This window comes from Equus quagga, chromosome 2 (assembly GCF_021613505.1).
Source record: "Equus quagga isolate Etosha38 chromosome 2, UCLA_HA_Equagga_1.0, whole genome shotgun sequence".
Taxonomy (NCBI): domain Eukaryota; kingdom Metazoa; phylum Chordata; class Mammalia; order Perissodactyla; family Equidae; genus Equus; species Equus quagga.
In genome coordinates, this window is record NC_060268.1 from 146,258,170 (window position 1) to 146,281,313 (window position 23,144).

At 40.1% G+C, this 23,144-nt stretch overlaps 1 protein-coding gene across 4 annotated transcripts in view; it reads right to left on the reverse strand.

Moving 5' to 3' along the window:
• Positions 1–23,144, reverse strand: part of SLC16A12 (solute carrier family 16 member 12) — an 85,391-nt gene that overhangs the window by 19,344 nt on the left and 42,903 nt on the right. For 3 of the 4 annotated variants that reach the window (XM_046655242.1, XM_046655240.1, XM_046655239.1), the window contains exon 2: positions 2,102–2,350. In XM_046655242.1, the coding sequence (XP_046511198.1) occupies positions 2,102–2,211 (110 nt within the window). In that variant the 5' untranslated portion in view covers positions 2,212–2,350. Of the gene's footprint in view, positions 1–2,101; positions 2,351–2,459; positions 2,823–23,144 lie in introns of those variants that run through there. The other variant, XM_046655241.1, reaches the window with a different exon arrangement.

Sequence of the window (23,144 nt, forward strand, 5' to 3'; positions counted from 1 at the left end):
AAGGAGTAAATAAATAAGAATGACTGGTTTAATAGCCTGCACAACTTTAAGCTTTATGTAAATTTTATGCGTAAGGCAGCATCATCAGTTACAAGGCAAGAGCTGAAATATGATTTTAAAATGGCCTGGGTCATAATTGTAACATTGCTTGTAAAGCAAAAACCAGGAAACAACATAAATGTCCATCAATAAAAATGTATTAAATAAATTATGAACACACCCGTATAGTGGGATGTTAAGCAGCTATTTTCCAGTGAGGTAGAGCTATGTGTGCCAGCCCTGGTGGTCTAGTGGTAAAGATTTGGCATTCTCACCACCTTGGCCTGGGTTCGTTTCCCTGTCAGGGAACCATACCACCCATCTGTCAGCTGTCACTGTGGCGGCTGCATGTTGCTGTGATGCTGAAAGCTATGCCACCAGTATTTCAAATACCAGCACGATCACACGTGGTGGAGAGGTTTCAGCGGAGCTTCCAGACTAAGACAGACTAGGAAGAAGGACCTGGCCACTCGATTCCCAAAAAATTGGCTAAGAAAACCCTATGAATAGCAGTATAGCATTGTCTGATATAGCATTGGAAAGTGAGAGGATGGGGAACAAAAAAACACCGGGCATTGTTCTGCTCTGCTGTACAGTCAGAATCAACTGTGATGGCACTAACAACAGCCAATCTTCCTCTCAGCCTCTCCAAGTAACCTCTGATAACAGGCATTTGCTGCCAGGCACAACCCTCTTTTCTGATTTCCAGCAGCTCCTCTTATAAAGCACTAAGCTCACTTCCAGAAATTTCCTGTCATGGGAATGATGGAATCCATACCTAAGAACCAAGATGAAAGAGATTCCTTTTAACTCTATGACCTCCTCACACCCAGAACACAAGATTCATAACATAGATGGAAGAAATATCACACTCAACATCAATCATATTGTTTAAAACAAATCTACAGTTTATTATGACACATGATCAACTAACCCTTATTGTAGCAAAAGGAAACATCCTGCTTCTTTCCTGCATTATATATTTGTTATGAGGGGAACCTCAATGCTTGTATTCATGATGTCATCAAATAAAGTTATTTTTTAAAATAATTCTTAAGTCAATCCCTTTTTTTTTTTGGTGAGAAAGATCAACCCTGAGCTAATATCTGCTGCCAATATTCCTCTATTTTTTTTTCTCCCTAAAGCCTCAGCACATCGTTGTATACCCTAGTTGTAAGTCATTCTAGTTCTTCTATGTGGGATGCTGCCACAGCATGGCTTGATGAGCAGAGCATATGTCCACACCCAGGATATGAACTGGTCAACCCTGGGCCACCAAAGTGGAGCACACGAACTTAACCACTCAGCCACGGAACTGGCCCACAAATAAAGTTATTAGTGGAAATTACTTTCTTTTGCTGCCAAGGGTGTGTTGCCAAAGAAAAGCAACAAAGAGTTGAACTGAATGAAAGCAGCTGGAGAGGAAAGTGCTAGCACATGCAGATTTCAAGTAGGTATTTATTCCAAATATAAATGAAATGAATGGATCTCAATGTAGGCACGTTTAACTGAAGCATGTTCAACACTATGCCGTTGGATAAAAGAAAAAGAGAGAGAAGGAGATGTGAGCAAGTGAGAAATGAGAATCCCTATATTCATGCTGTTGCTCTCCCTCAACCTAGAACTCAGCCTCCACCACCACAGCCAAATGCAAAATGAAGCAAAAGAATTTAAATTCTGGGTTTTAAGCTTCCAATAGCTCAGTATCTGGTAAGTCATAGATTTTCAAAGACTATTTTGACCTTATATGTTTTTCCTTCTAGGATAAGCAGCTTACGAAAAAAAATGGCTGGAAGAGCCATACTATTTAGTCTAAAAATGTCCTAATATTTCAGGTTTATGTGTCAGATATTATAGAAGAGATCACTATCCAGGACTTTTAAGTGTCAGAAAATCACATTCCTTGCAAAGAAAAAGATAACTGAACAGTCAAACATACACACACAAACATACATATACACACATATTTTCACAATAACAGGTTGAGAAATGGAATGAAGTGGACTTAAAAAAAAAGACAAACCAGTTAATCTTAATAAATCAAGAAGAAAATCCCACCTACCTGGTTACTGCCCGGGTGCAGATGGTAACAAGGAAACAGCCAACAACAATCATCCAGCCCCAGCCTCCATCCGGAGGAGCAGTAGACCGAGCTCTCTTTGCTTTTGCCATGGTTTTGATTCTTTTTTCTTCTGTTCCAAGTTACTCCAACAGCCCAGTTATGATCTTGGAAGAGTTTGCTGTCCAGTGACTTCCTGTTGGCATTCAAGATGGGCATAGAATGCTACCTGGCACATGGGTTACTGGCCATCTAAAACCAAAAATCAGAACATATTTGTATTTTATTGCTACATCCAAAAGTTTATTTTTCACTTGGCAAAAATGGTTAATACTTTCCTGTTAAATATGATTCTTTGTACCTATGAATACTAGACTGGGGCAAAGACCATTAGTTGTCCTTCTTTTTAATTCCTCTCAAATTTTAGCCAAATCCACATGCATGGAGTTTGATAACATTTTCCTTTGCCTTTTCTTGAAGGTGGGTGTGGCAATAAAAGGGATAAAAGGGACGCAAGAAAAAGTAATATGTGCCACTTCTGGTTCATCAGCTCAAAGGCAAAGGCACTTTCCCAGGACTCCCATCATCCTCCTTCCCACAGACTGGTACATGGATGTGGAGATGAGACAGCTTCAGCCACAGACCAGGACATCGCCCTAGAGGCTGGCAGAACTACAGAGTAGAAGTAGTCTGGGTCCCCAGATGACTCTGGTGAACGGCTGCCTCTCCAGCTCAGGACTTCACATACCTCTCACTGTTACAGGAAAGATAAGTAAGGTTCAATTTTATTTCAGCCTCTGTATTTTGGAGTCTCTCTGTTACGACAGCTTAGACCATGTCCTAATTATTATACTGAATGAGTCTGACAGTAACTTCTTTGGCATTTCTGACTAATAATACTATAATTTTTAAAATGTGTAATTGAAGCAAGAAGAGAACAACAAATAAATGATACAGAATGGAGAGCTCAGAAGCTAGTACATAATAATTCAGTATGACTAAATAAGGTAGCAAAGATTGGTGGAGGATAAAGGATTACTCACTACATCATGTCACAAGTCTCCATTTAGTTCTTGGCCTTCTTGCTATATCCAAGTTAAATGTAAAAAAAGAAATCATTAAAAATCAAGGTGAAAATATAGGCAAATATATATCTGATCTCTAGATAAGAGAAGGACTCCTTAAGATGTATAGTAATGTAACAAACCAAGGGGAAATTTTATATTTCCATACATCAAAAAGGTAAACCATAGACTTGGAAAAAAACATTAGCAAAACATGATTCAAAGAAGTAGTATCTGCAACATTAATCTATTCAACTCCCAACACTTAGTGTCTAATCTGTGTTAGGCACTATTTCAAGGAACTGGGGTTTCCGTGGTCAGCAAACCACACACAGCTCTTTGTGGTGGACAGACTCTAAGGTGCCCACTATAGTCCTGCCCCCTGTTGATCTTGTCTTTGTGTAATCCCTCCTCTTGAGTGTAGGTAGGATCTGTGACTTGCTTCTAACTAGAACATGGCTCAGGTGATGGGACGTGACTTCCGTGATTATGTCATGCTATGTAAGACTTGCTAGACTCTTACTAGCAGACTCACCCTCACGCTCCCGCTGGCCTTGAAGGAGCAAGCTGCTATGGTGTACACTGCCTATCGAGAAGACCACGTGGCAGGGAATTGCAGTAGTCTGTAGGAGCTGAGGACAGCCTCCAGATGACAGCAAAAAGCTAAAGCTCTCAGTCCTACAGCAGAAAGGAAATGAATTCTGCCAACAGCCCATCTTGAGCTTGGAAACAGATTTTTCCCTCGTTGAGCCTCCAGTTGAGAACACAGCCTGCATGACACTTTGATGGCAGCTTTGTGAGACCTTGAGCCAAGAACCCAGCTAAGCTGTGCCTGGATTCTGGCCCCACAGACAGTGTCAGATAGTATGTTTCTTAAGATATTCTTTGGTACGTCAAACAGGCTTCTTAGGTACAGTAAGGAATGAATTTTTTAAGAGACCAAATAAGAGTTTTGACAGATGCTTTTTCCACTGGATTGAGCAAATCACTCAGTGGTTAGTACAATTTTATTATGCTCACTAGAAGAAATTTTAAGTAATATTAATTAAATGAAACATCATTTCAAATATGACAAAGGGTGCATTATTTGGTGAATATAGGGTATGTACCATCTGCTTAACCAAACTGAGCAAACCAAATTGTCTAGTGAAAAAAAATTTACTTTAAAACCCAAACTTTCTCAAGAAAATAGCTCACAGTAGAATCTTGCAGGTATGCATCTTTGAAGTCATGGGAACAAATTGGCAGCCTGTGAGTTTCGAGAACAAATACAGAGCAAAGATAGTGAGGCCAAGGCAACAAGAGCGATTCCCATAAAGACCATTAGGTTCGCTCGCTTTCAAGACTTGGGCCCCCTCTTCATCTCATCGCCACCTCCTGAGTGTGGGGAGACTGACGAAGGAGATGAAGCGAACAAAGGAAGAGTACAAATCCATCAAAAGTATTAGAAGACCAGTATTGATATAAATGCTAAGCCTACTATTTAGGAAAAATCAAAATTATTACTTGAAATGATAATATTGTAATCATTGGCCTAGGGACTGAGTAACAGCCAAAACACTGGTGTCTGCGCTGTGTAAACAACAATACCGAGCTACTTTTACAGAGCGCTTGCCATAGGCCATGCTGCTATTAAGCAGTGTCATAGACAGTATCTCATTTAATCTTTATAACAACTATAGAAGGTAGTTATTATTATCCCTATTTTACAGATATAGCAACTCAAACTAGAGAGATTCAGTAATTTTATCAAATATTATTAACACTACCAAGCAGTAGAAATGAGATATAAACCTTGATCTTATTGCAAGACCACTTTTCCTAGTGAATGCCCTACACTACTTCCACTACATTTCCTTCTTCCTCGGTATAAATTCCTATACCTTTTGTCTAATCATGCATATATAATCTTGCTAATGGCACACCAGTACAACGACATTAATTGCAACCTGATGCAGCTAGAAATGCCGTTCTTTAAACGGTACCATTGACATTCTTCTGAGACATGCCTATATGTCACTGACTTGATCAGCCATGGAATTATCTCTGATTTCAAAGCAAAACTAACCTTCCAAAGGAATCTCCAACACTCTGGAGCTTAAGGATCAGTCCCTCCAAAACATAACTTTGTGTCATGGATAAGTACTTTTAATAGTCAAAACTACTTTCTTCCCCAAAATTAAACACTCAGAGAAAAACTCATTTAAAAGATCTAACATACTTGTATTTTAGCTTTAATATATAGAACCTACCATAGCAGACAGAGCTGGTTGCCTACCCCAGTTCCATAGTTCACCCCTTCCTCTATTCTATCATACCCTGGTTTTGTTCAGGTATCTACTCTATCTGCTCTCTTTCCAAGAGACACTTGCTTCAGAGAAGTCTGGCCCAATCCATTGTTTCAGAGAATGGGTTTTAATTGGTCTCCCTTTCCCTGGTCAGCGAGTGATGAGGGAAAGGATGTGAAGTAATTCTAGCCAACGAGCAATGAGGGGAAGTCCTTTGGGAAATGCTTCCTTACTCTTAAGAAAAGACACAGGAAAGAAACAAGCCTCTCTTCTTCTCGTAGACATTTTGAATCTAGATATGATACCTGGAACTAAGCAGTCACCTCTCAACCATGAAGGAAGCTAGCCTGAGGACAAAGTCAATAAGTCAAGGACAGCACAGCAGAAAGACAAAAAGTACATGGAACCTTAATGATGTCACTAAGCCACTAAATTAACCAATTCTGGAGCCACTCTATCTAGCTTATTAGGTGCCACAATAGATTTTACTTATTGTTGGAACTAGTTGAAATTTCTGTAACTTCTGCCAAAAGAATGCAAAGGATAAATGCCTTCAGACAGTGGTGTGCTGGAGTCGGCCCCTACTGCATCTTATCCCCGCATGCCATGTTCAGTGACGTCATATTGGTGGCTTGAAATTGGCTATGGTGAGAATGTCCATACCACAGAAGTCATATATTGGTAAACTACACATCAAAGGTTTTTATATCCTGTGAGAGAGCCAGTGGTTAAACATTTACTAGCACACCACTGCAACCTCAGGGTAATTTAGATGTATACAGCAAACATTTCCATGAAATACAAAGTAAAGCCAAAGAACTACGAAAGAATTTAAATGTCTATACAGTGGACTAGCAACTTAGCTGGCTTGTTACCTTTTTAATAAGGTAATTTGTCTGTTTTATTGGGCAGGGGTCAGCAAACTACAGCCCTTAAGCAAAATTGGGTCTGCTGCCTCTTTTAGTAAACAACATTTTATTAGCACACAACCACATCCCTTTATTTGCGTTTTGTCTTTGCTTTCATGCTACAATGCCAACTGAATAGTTGCAACAGAGAACATATGGCTTGCAAAGCCTAAAATATTTACTAGCTGGCCTTTTATAGAGGAAGTGTGCAGATCGCTGTTCAAGAGAGATGTGAAGCACTGGTCTACAGAATAAAATGCCAGTATTTGGGAGGATGCGGTGGGAGATAGTTATGATGATGGTGGCAGAGTGGCAGCATAGTGAAAAGAGCTAGCAATCGAAGAAGATCTGGGTCCTTCCTGGTCCTGATTCTCTTTCTTATAAGTTATATGAACTCAGGCAACTTACTTTACCTCTCTGAGACTCAGCTGACTCATCTATATAATGGGGATAATATTATTTTCACAGAATGTTGTGTGGATTAATATGAGATAAAACATGAGGAGTGTCTGGCACAAAAACATAGATATTACTTGCCACATGACTTAACCTGTTTCCACTTATTCATCACTCATTAATTCGATAAATATTTATTGTGTGTCCAATATATACCAGAAACTATTCTGGGAGCAGGGCTTAGAGCAGTGAAGAAAACGAAGAATGGCCCTGCCTTCAGGAAGCTTACATCCTAGTGGGACAGGCAGTTGATAAACTGTTGAAGAGTAATTTCTGAACCTCAGCTTCCTTGTTTGTACAAAAACAATACCCCCTCTGCCTGCTTCATAGAATTGTAGTTAGATTCAGATGAGAGCAGTTACAAACTGCAGTAATGACTAAATCAAAATTCCAGACATTTTTGTTAAGCCTGCAGTGTTTTTCAAATGTTTACATTAGTTGCACATGTAAATACGAGATTTACCTATTGCTAAAGACTGAATGTGTCCCCCCCCCCAAATTTATATGTTAAAACCTAACCCCCAATGTGATGGTATTTGGAGGTGGGGCCTTTGGGAGGTGATTAGGTCATGAAGGCTCTGCTCTTTTAGAATGGGATTAGTGCCCTTATAAAAGAGATCCCAGGGGCCAGCCCAGTGGTGTAGTGGTTAAGTTTGCTCATTCTGCTTCAGCAGCCCAGAGTTAGAGGATTTGGATCCCAGTCATGCTGCTCATCAAGCCAAGCTGTGGAGGTGTCCCACACACAAAATAGAGGAAGATTGGCACAGATGTTAGCTTACGGACAATCTTCCTCACCAAAAAAATAATTAATAAATAGATAAATAAATAAATAATAGAGATCCCAGATAGCTCCTTTGCCCCTTCTGCATATGAAAACACAGCATACAGATGGCCATCTCTGCACCAGGAAGTAGGTCCTCACAAGACATCGAATCTGTCAGCAACTTGATCTTGGACTTTCCAGCCTTCAAAACTGTGAGAAATTAAGGTTGTTTGTTTAAGCCACTCAATCTATGGTATTTTTGTTATAGCAGCTGGAATAGACTAAGACATCTAAAAATCCAAATTCTGAAATTCCCTTGAAAATTGAAAGTGCTAAAGACCCTGGGCTGGCATTCCTTCATGACAGCCATCAGCTGGAGTCAAGTAGCAGCACCCCTCCTTTGGATAAGGGCTGTACTCCCCACTTCACCTTGGCCCTGACATCCTGTATTGTCCAACCTTTGTGTGTTTCACTCATGTACAACACCTGCCAGGCCCCTGGAGGCAATATGATTTTCAACTTTTGCCTATACCATGGTACCATAAATCAAAGTTTCTTGAGCAGCCACATGTGAGCCACATTTATGGTATGCTTTATGTCTAGCACTCTCTTACAGTTTCAAGACGTATAGCATTCAAGATTCTGCCTATACCTGCGTACAAACACACAGAACATAATAACTCACTGACTGGGCACGATTAAGTGTCGTGAAATGACGAAATTGATTGTACAAGTAAAAAAGCCAAAGCTTAGAAACCTCTGCCTTGGTATAGTCCTAGCTTCTTCATAGTTTTTCCATTAAAATAGCTCCTAAGGTTAAACTGTTTTCCAACTTAAGATTGCAAATCCACCTATCCATAAATGTCCGGTACAAGATCATCCTCAGTTAGTGCTGCCCCGTGCTGTTAAAGAACGCTGAAGCAGGCGGTGCTAGGCAACAGCCCTTTGGGAAGCAATATAGTGCCTAGATCAAGAATTAGAAAATTATTCATATTCTTTGAAGAATAATCTCATTTCTGAGAAGTTTCCCTAAGAAAATAATTTAAGAGAAGCTGAATATTATGGGCAAAAAATAAGAGCTGCGTTATGAATAATACATAAAACAGAAACAACCTAAATGCTCAACAACTGGGAAGTGTTTAGAGAATTATGATACACTACGCAAATGGATTAGTATATAATCCTTTAAAATTATAAAAAAAAAGATAATATTGTAATATGAGAAAACATTTATGATGCAATGTTAAAGCAAAAAGAAGACTAAAATTGTGTGTACATTGTAAGGGAAGCAATGTAAAAGTTCTACACTTCTGTCACAAAGAATACACAGAATAAGCAAAATGAAATGTAGTTGGGCTGGTATAACTAAGCTATGATTCATTTTTAAAATTGTATTCCAGGGACCAGCCCAGTGGTGTAGCAGTTAAGTTCGCGTGCTCTGCTTTGGTGGCCCGGTGTTTGCAGGTTCAGGTCCTGGGCATGAACCTAGCATGCTCAAGATCAAGCCATGCTGTGGTGGCATCCCACATAAAGTGGAGGAAGACTGGCACAGATGTTAGCTCAGGGACAATCTTCCTCAAGCAAAAAGAGGAAGATTGGCAACAGTTGTTAGCCCAGGGCCAATCTTCCTCACAAAAATACCAAAAACCAAAAACCATTGTATTCAATACCATTTTATATACAATTTTCTTAAATAGATATTTCAGGTCTACTCCTGCAGTCTAAATAGGAGCACAAAAATCTCTTTTGTACTGTTTCTCAAGGACTAAAAATAAGCATATCATTTATTGATACTGCACATTGAAAATTAGGTGATTATTCCGTAGAAGACACACTATAGGTAAAAAGCCCCTGGCAAAATAAAATATTCTGTTTCGTTACAAAAATATTAAGCAACATTAATTTTGACCTTGCCTCTGCTATCCCCAGATGATTCATTTTCATTTGTTTTAGTTAAGTGACCTCGCTTTGGCATCCCCACATTTTATAAGTTAAGAACCCATTTGTCAGGATCTCTCAAAAAATACAACTGCATAAATCCAAATAAAAAAATGTAAGTAATACTCTCAGCATTGCCATGGTAACAGCATAATGGACAAAGGTCTATAATAAGTTACAGTCAACCTGGGTAAAACCACAGAACAAGGTACTTCCTCAGAGGGTTCCAGGGTGGAGAGAAATGACTCTCTGAAAGCATTGGTGTCGATACTATTATTAATAATGCCTCATGCATAGTGGCACTGGAGCCTCTCTTGCCTTAGAGATAGGCATTATTTTCCCCCTTTCACGATGATGAAGCTGAAACTCAAAGAAGCGAAGGGACTCGCCTGACAACGCGGCATCTGAATCCAAATGGAGATGAGTAGCTCCGGCAGATTTTGGACAGTGCGCTTGCCCATCTGCCCACCAGATTTCAAAATTGTTATTGAGCATTTCTGTCAACAAGCCGTCCAAGCAATAGTAAAGCCTACGCAGCCATTAGTATGAGGGATCACAACATAAGGAAGCAAGGGAAGCCCTCAAGGTTAACACAGGGGTATAAAGCTGCTCACAAGACAACTCGTGAGTTTTCTTTCAAAACAGGTCGTTTAATAGATTTATATGTATCCAGAAAAAAGGCACGGGTTAGACAAGGCTAACCTGGTTTCCTAGAGACTTTGGAGCAGCCTGCCGTTCCCTAGAATATTAACTGAGCGTTCTTGTAAATAATTAACCCACCTGATATTACACAAATACAATGGAAAATTCTTTTATTGAGTTAATAGTATACCTAAACCTGTGAGCAAAGGAAGCATGTTACCGCCATGCAATTTTTCATTTTACTAAGCAATCTCCAATTTATCTTATTTTGACATCCAACCACTAAAATATAATTGCATCTCAATCTGGCTTCAAAAAAAGTTTTTTTGAAACAAAAGAGGCTTTATAGTATAATGTTCCTCTAGGATTACACCTTAACAGCACAAATTGAGCCTCCTTGCTTTCAAAAATCTAATCATTTGCAAAGAATTCTTGCTAAGAGTCAATAATTCCAGTAAAGCATCCCATTTGTGGGGCAAATCTTCCACGGTGCCCTCAGTAAAGTTTCCTAAAGTGAGCAGTAGAAAGCTACACATTTCTTACAGTCAGTACGCAGCTGGAGAAAAGGCAGCAGTGGGCCTGACACCCTCTGTTTTGGTGGGCTCCCAACACTCTCTTTCCATTCTTCTTTCCTTCCTCGATCGCTTCTATTTCCAGTGCCTTAACTTGTAGCAGTACCCTGACTTTATAAATTGATTAGCAGCCACGATAAAGATATGTGGAGAAAGATACAAAAAGTGGAAATCAAGACCACTGGGTCCAAATGATACTACTTAGTTGTATGACTACTTAGTTTATGATTCACACTTCCTTTCTCCACTATTTCCTAATCTATAAAACCAGGGTGTCTATCCCATAAACCAGGTGACTGATTATTAAGTATCTCTTCTCCAATATCTAAGTCACCTAATAGACTAGACACTCAAAGTAACTCTGACTGACTTTACTCTTTGTTATTACTTAATACCTCTTTGAAGCGGGCAAATCCTCTTTGTTATTACTTAAGAATCATGAAATTTGCCAGTGTCTCTCCTCTCTTTAGTCATTTCTAAAATATTCCTGTACTACAGGTAATATTTTTGAAATATTTCCTGATGTGTTGCCCTTTGTTGATAAGCCAGTCTCTCCCAATAGCCCCCTTCTATCATTAAGGCTAAGCCAAGAAGTGTACTGCTATAGGGAACAAGAAGATGGGTCCCATCCAGAGTAAATCCATCTATAAATAAGGAATCATAGGACTGTGTTGTAGGGGAAGTTCCCACCACACAAGAAGGGAAAGTACAAGCCTACCCAGAGAGGAAGGGGAAAGGTTTTTTTAAAGGAAAAGTGATGAGCTGCTTGGGTTTCTCAGGGGCCATGTCTCCCACTCCCTTGAGTCTTGACCAGGGGTAGGGATGTGGAATAGTGAAGAGACAGGAACCCGTGTAGCTGAGGGGAAGCTGCCGCAAGGAGCTACATAACATGAGTAACTGTGGGAAAACACTACTTCACTGGGCGCCCTTGGCCGGTGATGTGTCTGGGCAAAGAGAAAGTCAAAGACAGTGCCCACTGACTGTCCCTCACCTCCCATGTGATACAGGAGTGATCCAGATGCTCTCCCACGTTCTTAGTGGAAGACAGCTAAGAGATGAGAAGCAGGCTGTGGCAAAGGGGGAAGTGATTCCACGGCAAATATCCCGAGCCAAATGGGAATCATGGCTGATCCTCAAGAAGAACTGCTACAAGAAAGGGAGGGAATTCCCCCAGGACTATGTCCCCCTCCGGACATATAGGGAGTAGAAACCACAAATTCCACCAGCAGCAGATGTCAGCATGGCACACAATGAGGACAAAAGCCAATACCTCGAGAGCAGCAAGATGAACTTCACCAGCAGAATGCCCAGGGACAAATAGGGAAAACGCTGCTTAGGATAATGAGAACTCAGGGACCTACCTGCAAGCCAACCACCTCCTCCATCATTGCCATGAAGACACATGAATTCTCCCCCAAGCTAGACTCTCATGAAAGAGGGGGTGGAGTAAACAAAATAGAGGTGAGAAATGACCCTTATCAGGTGATTAACCTTGGATTTGGCTCAATGTTGATCCACAAAAGACTGAGCTACACTGAAAGAGATTACTTGAAACTTGCAATGACTGCTAGGAACTTTTTTAGATTGAGGTATAATTTACATACAATAAAACACCCATTTTAAATCTACATTTCAATGACTTTTGACAAATGTATATGCTCAAATAAACACAACCACCACAATCAGGATATAGAACATTTTCATCACCCCAAACATTCCCTTATGCTCCTTTGTCATCATCTCCACCAGCCTCAGAACCCCGCTACCACTGATCTGCTTTCTGTCGATATAGATTAGTTTTGTCTGTCAAGAATCCCGTAAAAATGGCATCACACAATATGGATTATTTTGCTTCTGGCTTCTTTCACTCATTATAACGTTTTGAGATTCATCCAGGTTGTTGTGTAGTTGATTCCTTTTTATTGCTGAATAGTAATCTGTGTTATGGATACGCTACAATTTGTTTACGTATTCATCTGTTGATGGACACTGGGTTTGTTTCCAGTTTTAGACCATTATGAATAAAGCTTCTGTGAACATCTGTGTACAAGTCTTTTAGTGGACATATGTTTTCATTCTCTTGAGTAAATACCCAGGAATGAAATTGCTGAGTCATATTGTAAGTGTATATTTAACTTTAGAAGGAACTGCGAAACTGTTTATCAAGATAGTGTACAATATTACCAGTAACATATTAGAGCTCCTGTTGCTCCAGTATGTAATGGATTCTCACTGTAATTTTAATTTGCACTTCCCTGATGACTAATGATGTTACCCATTTTTTCGTGTAATTATTAACTATTCATATATGTTCTTTTGTGAAGTGTCTTTCCAAATATTATGCCCATTTTTTTTACCAGGTTGTTTGTCTTCTTATTATTGAGATATAAGAATTCTTTGTATATTCTAGATACACGTCCTTTGTAGATATATGTATTACAAATATTTTCTCCCATTCTGTCTTTTGCTCATTCATTTCTTAATGTTGTATTTTGAAGAGCAGAAGTTATTATTTTAATGAGCTGGAATTTATTATTTTTTTCTTTTATAGTCAATTGTATTTCTATGTATTAGTGGTGAATAATTAGAAATTGAAATTTTAAAATACCACTTTACAGTAGCATCAAAAACCATGAAATGCCTAGGAATAAATTTAACATAATTTGCATTCTTGTACAGTAAAAACTATAAGAAACAGTGCTGAGTGAAATTTATAAAGGCCTAAGAGAGAGACGTATACCTTGCTAGTTTCATGGAAGACTTGGAAGATGTCATATCCACCAAAGCTGATTGATAGTTTCAATGATATCCCAATCAAAATTCCAGCACTTTTAAAATAGAAATTGACAAGCAGATTCTAAAATTCATAAGGAAATTCAAAGAACCTAGAAAAGTCAAAATAATTTTTAAAAGAAAGAACAAAATTTGAAGACTGTCTGATTTCAAGACTTACTCTAAAACCAAAGTAATCAAGACAGTGTGATATTGGCATGTTAGATCAGTGAAACAGAACAGAGCCTAGAAATAGACCCAAACACTTATTCATATGGAGAAAAAATGGATCTCAAGTCTTACTTCACACCAAAACCTAAGTCAAAATGGCTAACAGATCTAAACATAAAAGCAGAAACCATAAAACTAGAAGAAAACATAGGAGAAAATCCTTACAATTTAGGGAAAGGCAAATGTTTTTCAGGCAGGATGTAAAAAGCAAAATGAAGGGCCGGCCCTGTGGCCGAGCGGTTCAGTTCACGTGCTCCGCTTGGGTGACCCAAGTTCAGATCCTGGTTCAGATCCTGGGCGGAGACCTAGCACAGCTCACCAAGCCATGCTGAGGCGGAGTCCCACAGAGCAGAACCAGGAGGACCTACAACTAGAATCTACAACTATGTACTGGGAGGCTTTGGGGAGAAGAAGAAGAAGAAAGAAAACAAGAAGAAGATTGGCAACAGATGTTAGCTCAGGGCCAGTCTTTAAAAAAAAAAAAAAAAATGAACTCCCACTTTTGCCTTCACAGAGGTTTGTAAAGAAGTTTAGATTTATTCTAGCAGCAAAGAAGCTGTAAGTTTTTCACGTCTATGTCGTTATATGAGCAAGATTTGACCCTACCCCACAACTCACTGGAGAAGATTTCCAAATGGACTCTACTACTGCCTATGCAGTGTGGACGTACACTTTCAGGATACACCATTGTAACCCTTAGGCTACAATTTGAAGCTCTTTTTTTTTTTAAGATTGGCACTTGAGCTAACAACTGTTGCCAATTTATTTTTCTTTTTTGCTTTTTCTCCCCAAATCCCCCCACTACACAGTTGTATACTTCAGTCGTGGGTCCCTCCAGTTGTGGCATGTGGGACACCACCCCAGCGTGGCCTGAGAAGCGGTGCCATGTCCACGCCCAGGATCCGAACCAGCGAAATCCTGGGCCTCCAAAGTGGAGCATGCGAACTTAACCACTTGGCCACAGGGCTGGCCCCTTGAAGCTCTTTTATCTAGATGCTCACTTCTGTCTCTGTAGAAACAAGAGGGAAACATATAGATACTATTTCTGATGGTGGAAACTCAGTGTCTTCAGCCACTAGCTCTTTGGCTGAGGACTGTCTAGTCCCATGTCCAGCCCATATATATGACTATCTCCTTAGCCAAATAGCTTTACTCCTAGCCCATCATATCACTCCCACCTATCCTGGGATACTATATCTTTCTTGCAACTAACCGAAAAAGTCAAGCTTTCTTATCTTTTACATGCTGCTTCCTTTACCTCTAAATTCCTTCCTTCCCCACCTGATTTATCTAACATTTCTACTTCAACTGCCTCCACCCCACCCCCCTCCCTCAAAGTAGCTGTTTCCCCTTTGCAGACTCTTGGAGCTCTCTGTACAGGCCTCTCCTGGCCCTTAGCAAATACACTGCCATTATCTATTTATCTGTCCCTTTCTACCACTAGACTGTTTAACTCCACAGAACAGACACTATCTTAAGTCATCCTTGGATATTCCCCACACCACACCCCGCCCCCCCCGCCCCAGCCCCCCACACCGCCCGTGCAGAGTAAGAACTCTACCAGTGTCTAACAAATGAATGAATGAAGTTCAACCGAAAGAAACATGAAAAGCACTTTATCTTCATCAAAGAGGTCTAATATTCAGACATAAAGCAAGAAAATCAGCCATTACAACTAGAAAATGAAAAGTATTTAGCACAACCAGCTTCTGTCTAAATGAAGCACACCCGAGAGCAAAGCACTCTTGTCACGGAGGTACCAGCCGGGACTTAGAGCTCAAGTCTCTGACTCCTGAGCCAGAAAGTAAGCCACAAAACAAAACAAATAGTAACAACAGTTACTATTTGGGGGCAATTAATCCACCAGGCTCTGAATTCATTACCATACATATATTATCTCATTTTTATCTTCATCCCAACCCTGGGAAGGAGGAATTATAACTTCCACTTTATAGACAAAGTAAAGAATGCTCTAAATATCCAAGATTCAACCTCAGCCTACCTTCAAAGCTTATGCCCTTTGTCACTGAGGGCTGTTGCTTTCTACCGGCCTCTAAGCTCCACCATGGTAGAAGCCATCATCGCTATGTTCGATGTTACGTCTCTACCACCTAGAACAGAGCCTGGCATATATTTACAAATGTTGTGGTTACATGGAAGGCTCTCGTAGAAAAAAAAGATATCGTGCCTCCCAGTCACTTGACACTTTATTACTTCCTCTTACCAAGGATTCAATGTCTGGTTCTACCCCAACTCAAGACTCAAAGCCCCATTTAGCATCCTGGCCTATGGCAAGGAATCACAGAGGACACCGTGTGTACTGAAGGGCAGTCTTCCAAGTATGCAATGAGGGAATCCCAATACTTCCCTGCACAGCCTTTATAGCAATAGAGCACAGTGTTCCCACTGGTAGCCTTACAGACTTCTCTCCTGGGGGCAAACTCAAGCTCCGAAAAGGACTAAACCTGGGGGAAAAGTTAAGGAAATTCCTCATTTGCTCGGGTTTGCATAGTCTTTGGCCCAGGGACCTAACTTTTTTCCACTTGGAGTCTCTGTGTCTTCTGCATTTATTTATTCTTCTAATGCATTTATTTATTTTTGTTGCTCAATGACATTACATATGTGCCATGAAAAAAATATTGTTGTTAGGTGAAGAAAGACTAGTGATTCACTTTTTTTTTTTTTCCTTTCTGCTTCTCTCTGCTTAGTCCTCAAACAGATCCTGGTAACAGGGGAGTAAATAATTACTGACTTCAACCAGAAACTTTTGGATGTCTGTCAGGGATCTTCGGGCACTAAACTGAAACACTGACCTTTGCTGATGCAGCTACCAAAGCGTCTACATTGTGTGTGAGACTTTGGGGAAAGGAATACCCTACATAAAGACCTAGAATAAACAGCAGAGTGATTTATATGGTATCTGGTCCACAGAAAGGGAGAAAAAGATATGACTCATGATTCTCATAAGAGGCGGAGCGTAGAAAGCAAGATTCTTTCTCAACCTGTCAGCTGCTAATCCACAGAGTTGCTGATTCTAGGCAACATCAGAAAAACGCTTACTTCTGAGTCTAACAGTTTGTTGACAGTACAATTCATAACCAGGAGTTTGCCCTCAATTACCATTTTCTGCAGGAATAGAGTTTTCTCTCCTATTTGGAAGCACATGGGAAAGAAGCAATAGGCCAGAGCTGTAGCCCTCCTTGATAGAGAATATAAAATGCAGTCAAATACCCCAGCGCCTGGCACAAAGTCCATTAGAAAGCTAGTGCTCAACATCTGTGTGGTTCAGTGAATAAATTTTTGCGTCTAACTCAGAGGCCTTGCAGAACTCTTCAATTCTAATTTTACACTCTTATGGCATATGGAATTATTAGGTCAGATTATGTTATAGGAGAGACCTCTTGGCTGCAGGGGAGAACCGTGGGGTTTGAGATGCATTTCACAGAGTCTTTTTGTTAGTTGACAGAGAGCCTTTCACAGAAGAACAGTGCTGCCTGTCTATACCACAACATTTTCTTCACTCTATAATCACCACTACCAGCCATGTTGTTGAAATGGGAGCAACAAGGAGTCGAACATTTCAGTTTGACTGGAAGTTAACCCCTCAAGTCACAGAGCATTGTGGAGAACTGGTGTTTCAAAGAGAGCGCAGGCAGAAGAACTCGGGTCTGCACTCAGAAGGGGAGCTCCCTAAGAGAGGGCCCCTTGATGCTTCAGAGCCTGGAACAGTGCCTGGAAGAGAACAGGCACTCAGTAACTATTTAGTGAGTGAACATCACTGACAAGGCCAAACCTGGAAACAGACCTTCACTGCGAGCTTAGCCCTCTCTTCTTGCTTTTGCAGAGTGGCTAAAAATGAATATGAGCCGTTGGAGGGCTCACCTACAGAGCCTGGCACTCGGCCACCGTCTGCCCCACACTGCACACGCCATCAAATTCCACAGGCCCTTAGAGATGTTGATTTTTGTGCTCTGTAGACTCTGCTCTCTGCTTGAGCCATGGCAGGTCACTCAAAGGACAAGGTGTTGCCAGGGCTGAGAACGTGGTGTACCCTTTAGGGCAAGATTGAGGGCCTGAATTTCTTCGTGTAAATGAAAGAGTTAGAAACGATTTCACAAACATTCTTTCAAGATGTGGGTGGTCATCTTTTTCTCTATCCTGATAGAAATAGTTGGGGCTGAAACAATTCCTTCCACCTCCCTCTAGTTTTGCACCCAGGGAAAAGTATGGTGAACTTTTAACAACAAAGGCCTTGGAAGTAGTTCCCAACTTTTCTGCATGTGACTTCGCGCTACACATTTTAAAATATTTCCTTAGCCAAACATGGCAATAGTTATATTTTTAACACAAGTTATCTGTTCATTAAGAAAATATATAAAGACAATAGTTAAAATGATTTCATGGTATTTTCAAATAAATTCTGTTTTATTTTATGAATCACTAAGGCACTTACAAATGTTTGAGAAATTATGACAACCATATAAGACATTCTCCTGTCCACCGACAATGCTGCATGTACATGTACAGGATTTGTACATCCTGAATTAATTCTGTCATCTCCTCCCAGGTCTGAGACCTCCAAATTAGAAGCCTCCCTCTATTTATTATGGGTAGGGCTAGTGCCTTGGAGAACATAAATTCCTTCAGGTGTACCAGGTATATTATTTATTCAAGGTCCCAGTAGGAACTGGGAAAGTGGGGAGACTTCAACAAAGACGTTATTTATAAAGATGTTAGCAGTGTTCATAAAATCTAACAAAGCTCAGTAGAGTCCCCTGGGGGTAGTAACATTTGGAAGTCATTGCCTTCTCTAGGCCTGAGGGGCAAAGGAAGAGAGCAGTTACTGGAAACTTCTACAGTCACTGTAGAAAGCCTTGGGTAGAGAAAAGCAGCCAGTCCACATGAATCTGACAGTAAAAGAGCCAAGGAAATAAATACACTAACCTCACACTCCTCCTGCCTTCTACGTCCCATCAGAGGCTGAACCCAATTGATGCAGCCCATACATGTTTGCCTCCCAGGGCAGAGAACAGGGTGGAAATGGGATGGACCGTGAACCTGAAGGGGCAAATGGAAACTGTTCTGCACACCAGGGTAACCTGTAAGCTTGCCCTGCAGTGCACTAGGGCTATGGGTAAAAGATGAAGTGGAGTCCTCAACCAAAGCTGGGACTTGCCTTTAAAGTAGATCGAGCCACTCAAGGTTACCAAATCAAATCTTCCCGCATATTTCAAATACAAAACTCAATTCTGAAACCAACCTTCTCTTTTCCTGCTCATATTTAAGCACTCCCTTTGTTTCAGCCAGTAATCACCTTTAAACGAAGAATTCCAAAATCTGCATCTCCGCCCCAATCGTCCTCCCAAGTTGCAAACTCAAATTTCCAACAGCCTACAAGCAGGGTACCTCAAACTCACATGTCCAAATAAGCACTGGATATTGTCTCCTGAAAACACTCTTTCTTTTAAATGCTTTCACCATTTTCTAAGTAGGCATGTTAGAACACTGAGTCCTTTTGACCCCTCCCCAACTCTCAAAACAAGTGAATCCAACTCTCATCACCTCTGGTCGCATCCCTCTCACTGCCCTCCCTTCTTAATGCCCCATCGCCTTGTGCCTGAACTAAGTCAGAGCCTTTCTGAGCTGGCCTGGGTCAATCCTGACTCTACCACTTTTAGAGTGACCCTATGTAGACTTCTCTGCCACTTATTAATTGTGAGCTCTTACTTAATGTCTCAGTGCCTCAGTTTCCTTATCTGTAGGAGAGAGCCATGTACAGTACCTACAACTGGGGGCAAAGACCTCCTTTCCATTGATTCCATGTGGCAGTAACTCCGGTAGAGTCAGCATCCCTAGCCTTTCTCTACCTCCTCACTTATTTTTCTCCATAGGAAGAGGAGTTCTTTGTCTGATTCGTGGGTTTGGGAGAAACACTTGCACATGCTCTGCTCAGCCCTTCTCTTCCTTTTTCTTTCACTTGGGATCTGCCTGTTAGTAGGGGGTGCTCATCCTCCTCAGCTCTTCATGCTATAAATGAAATAGGGCAGGCGCCCTTGCAAGTAGGCCTGTGGTTGTTTGCGAGCTGTCAGGGCTGGCGACAGGCTGAGTCTGTCTTTCATACGGGTAAAGTATTGCGATCCTACTTGGCTGGTAGTTCTAAGCCTCATTCCACAGTTATCAGTATTATTAGCACTTAAGGTAGCATTTTGATCTCCAGCTGTTTGATATCTGTTTTTCCCTTTAAACCGGCTTTGAACTTAAGAGAAGACAAGTGTTTTCTATTAATCCTTTCAAATCCCAATTCCTACCTCACGGTTTGTTGAGAAAATGAAATGACGTAATCCATATTATATCACAAAGCACAGGCTCTCCCCACAGTAAGCATTCAAATAAATGTTCACTCTTACCATTATTGCTGTTGCTGTTAAAGACCGCCTCCATGAGCCTTAGGAAAGGGATAAGGAATTTAAAATTTCAATATCCTATGATTATTACAATATTTTCTATCCAGATAGTGTAGGAGAATAACAGTGACATTGAGTAGAACTTCATAAATTGCATAAGAAGATCTATCACCATTTCCTCTCCAAAGACTTCACAGAGAGGCATCTCCATGTGCTCTGAGGCTGGGTGTGAAAAATGTTCTGAAAGAACGTTTCTCTGAGAAGGAGCTTTACAAGAGGGCCTTAGGCCACGATGCAGCTGTAAATAGTAACATAACATGGCTCAGAGTAAAGCTAAAAAAAAAGAAACCCACATTCCTCTGACTGGACACCCCTCTCTAAAGAATTCCAGCGGCTCCCCCACTAGTTATAATACTGCTCTTTGAGCCCTTTAAACTGTACTACAAATATGAATGCTGCATTACATTTTTAAGCAAATAGAACAGTGCACTTGGCACGGGGTCAGACATGTCTGCCTTTGAAACCCGGCTCAGACAATTACAAGCTGTATGACCTTGACATGCGACTTAGCTTTCTGAATCTCAGTCTCCTGCTGTGTACATTGGTGTTAACAGTCCCCCTTTAATAGGGCTTTAATGAGGATTAAAGGGCCAAATACGTGTAAAAACACCTGACACCTATTAAAATATTCACATATTAACAGATATTAATTTCCTTCCCTATAATATCATCAGATACATTTTTCATCTGAACTTGTTGCTTTCAATAATTTTCCAAATTAAAAAGTAAAGCAATTGTACCCTCTGATAGCTATACATAGCATACAGTAGGCACTCAAAAAATGCTTACCTAAGTTATACCAGGTACTAGTTCAAATAATGACATGATTAGCAAATTATTAGTAAATAAATATCTTAATCATAGCTGAAAGCACCATATTTCTTTTCTAAGAGTATCAAAGGAAAAAAAGTCAAGGAGAGACCCAGTGACTTCATCTTTCTATGTTGATTTTCCCTTATGACAGACAGATTATACAAGAGTTAAATAATTGAATGGGGGACACTGGCAAAGAAAGAATGACAGGGAAAACAATAAATCCAAGAAATACCAGGCTCTTTGAAGATTTAAACTAATTTTCACTTCTTTGTAGTATTTAGTTAGTTCTTTCTTTTTCTTTTTCTTTTTCTTTTTTTTTTTTTTGCTGAGGAAGCTTCGCCCTGAACGAACATCTATCGCCAATCTTCCTCTTTTTGCTTGAGAAAGATTTGTAACATCTGTGCCAGTCTTCCTCTATTTTATATGTGGGTTTCCGCCACAGCATGGCCACAGACGAGTGGTGTAAGTCCGTGCCCGAGAACTGAATGTGGGCCCCTGAAGTGGAGCATGCCAAACTTAACCACAAGGCCATGGGGCCAGCCCCTGGTTCTTTATTTTGAATTGCACACTGACATTATTTGCAGGCAAATATCTGTATACCAAACATCTATGTTCATGTTCTCTCCACTTTTTAATGACTTTTCCTAAGTTGGACACAGATGGCACATCCAATCCATGGATTATCATAAAGCTTTTACAAATGATGATTATAGACTGTAGTGGCACCACAAAATGCCTGTGTTGGGCTATCTCATTCTCAGAACACAAAATGTACATGGTAAGGGTATAATACACAAAAGAGAAGTGCACAAGGACAAAATGCAAAAAGAATGCATAAAAAAGGGAAAATAATTGCACGAGGAAAGTAAGATTATGAATGATCTTTTCCTATATCTTCTGGACTTACTGGAATACCCTTATACCTTTCTTATAAGAAGTAATAAAACCACTCTTCTTTAGGTGTAACTATGTGTGTACTTGCCATTTTTTTTAATTTGACATCGATTCATATATGTTTCTTTATATATTTGGCAGAGTTGACATTTGCCATTTTATATGCTTATCATGCTTGTATTTGCCCTTTTTATTCAAACTTGTCAGGATTTTATCCTCCCAGTGATACATGAGAGGGCTTTGCTTTGGGACCACTCTCTCATACGTGGATTAAAGGTTAGCCCTCACTTCCTTTTTTCCTAACAGGATGAAAACAAGAAATCTGTTTGTGGAAAGAGAAACTTTATAGTCATACTTTAAGGTTGTCTAAGGGAACAATCCAATGGACAGAATTTAGTTTTAGTTTTTGTTTTTTCATATATGTGAATGCGTGTGTGCTGTGTGTGTGTCTAAAATCAAGAAATTTATTTCAGCGTGATCTTTCACTATAGTTTTCAAAATTGTTTTCCTCTTACAAAGTGATGCAATATTTGATGAGTAAATAACAGGGATTGAGAAAGTCCACATTAGGACAACTGGACTAGGCAGGACGAGAATTTGATGTTCTTTCTCATGGCATTTTAGGCTCACATGAGGATATCATCCTCTTTCCTTTGATAAACTTCTTGAGAGAATGCTGACAATGACAAAACTGTCTTCGCTGGGGGCCAGGAGAAGAATGAGTTACTTAACATTTTCAAGATAAAAATAAATAAAGGCTTGAGTTATACTGACTGGTTTTAGACTCTTTGAATGGGAATAGTGGGAACAGAGAAAATAAACATTTTGATTTCTACAAAATAATTGTCTGTAAGATTGGAAAGTACAGTTTAATCATTCATGCCTTAAATGCATAACCTCACTTAGAATAAAGTGTCAAATTATACAAATTCAATTTAGTTGGTTTCTCATTTCTCAAGAACACAACCAATCAAGCACACAGCAGAAAAGGTTGATGAATGGGCCGGGTCTACATTCCAAGGCCAGTGGATTTTTACTGCGTATTCTACACTGACTAGTTTAATTTTATGAGTTTCAAGCCCATCAATGATAAGCTGTAATCACAGTGTGAAGGGAAAAAAGGCATCACACACAAATCTGTAACCAAGTGCAAGATCATTGTTAAAAGCCTAACAGCAATAGAGTAGACCAAGAATAAAAGAAAGGAAGAAAAGAGAAAAAGCAAAAAAAATAAGGCC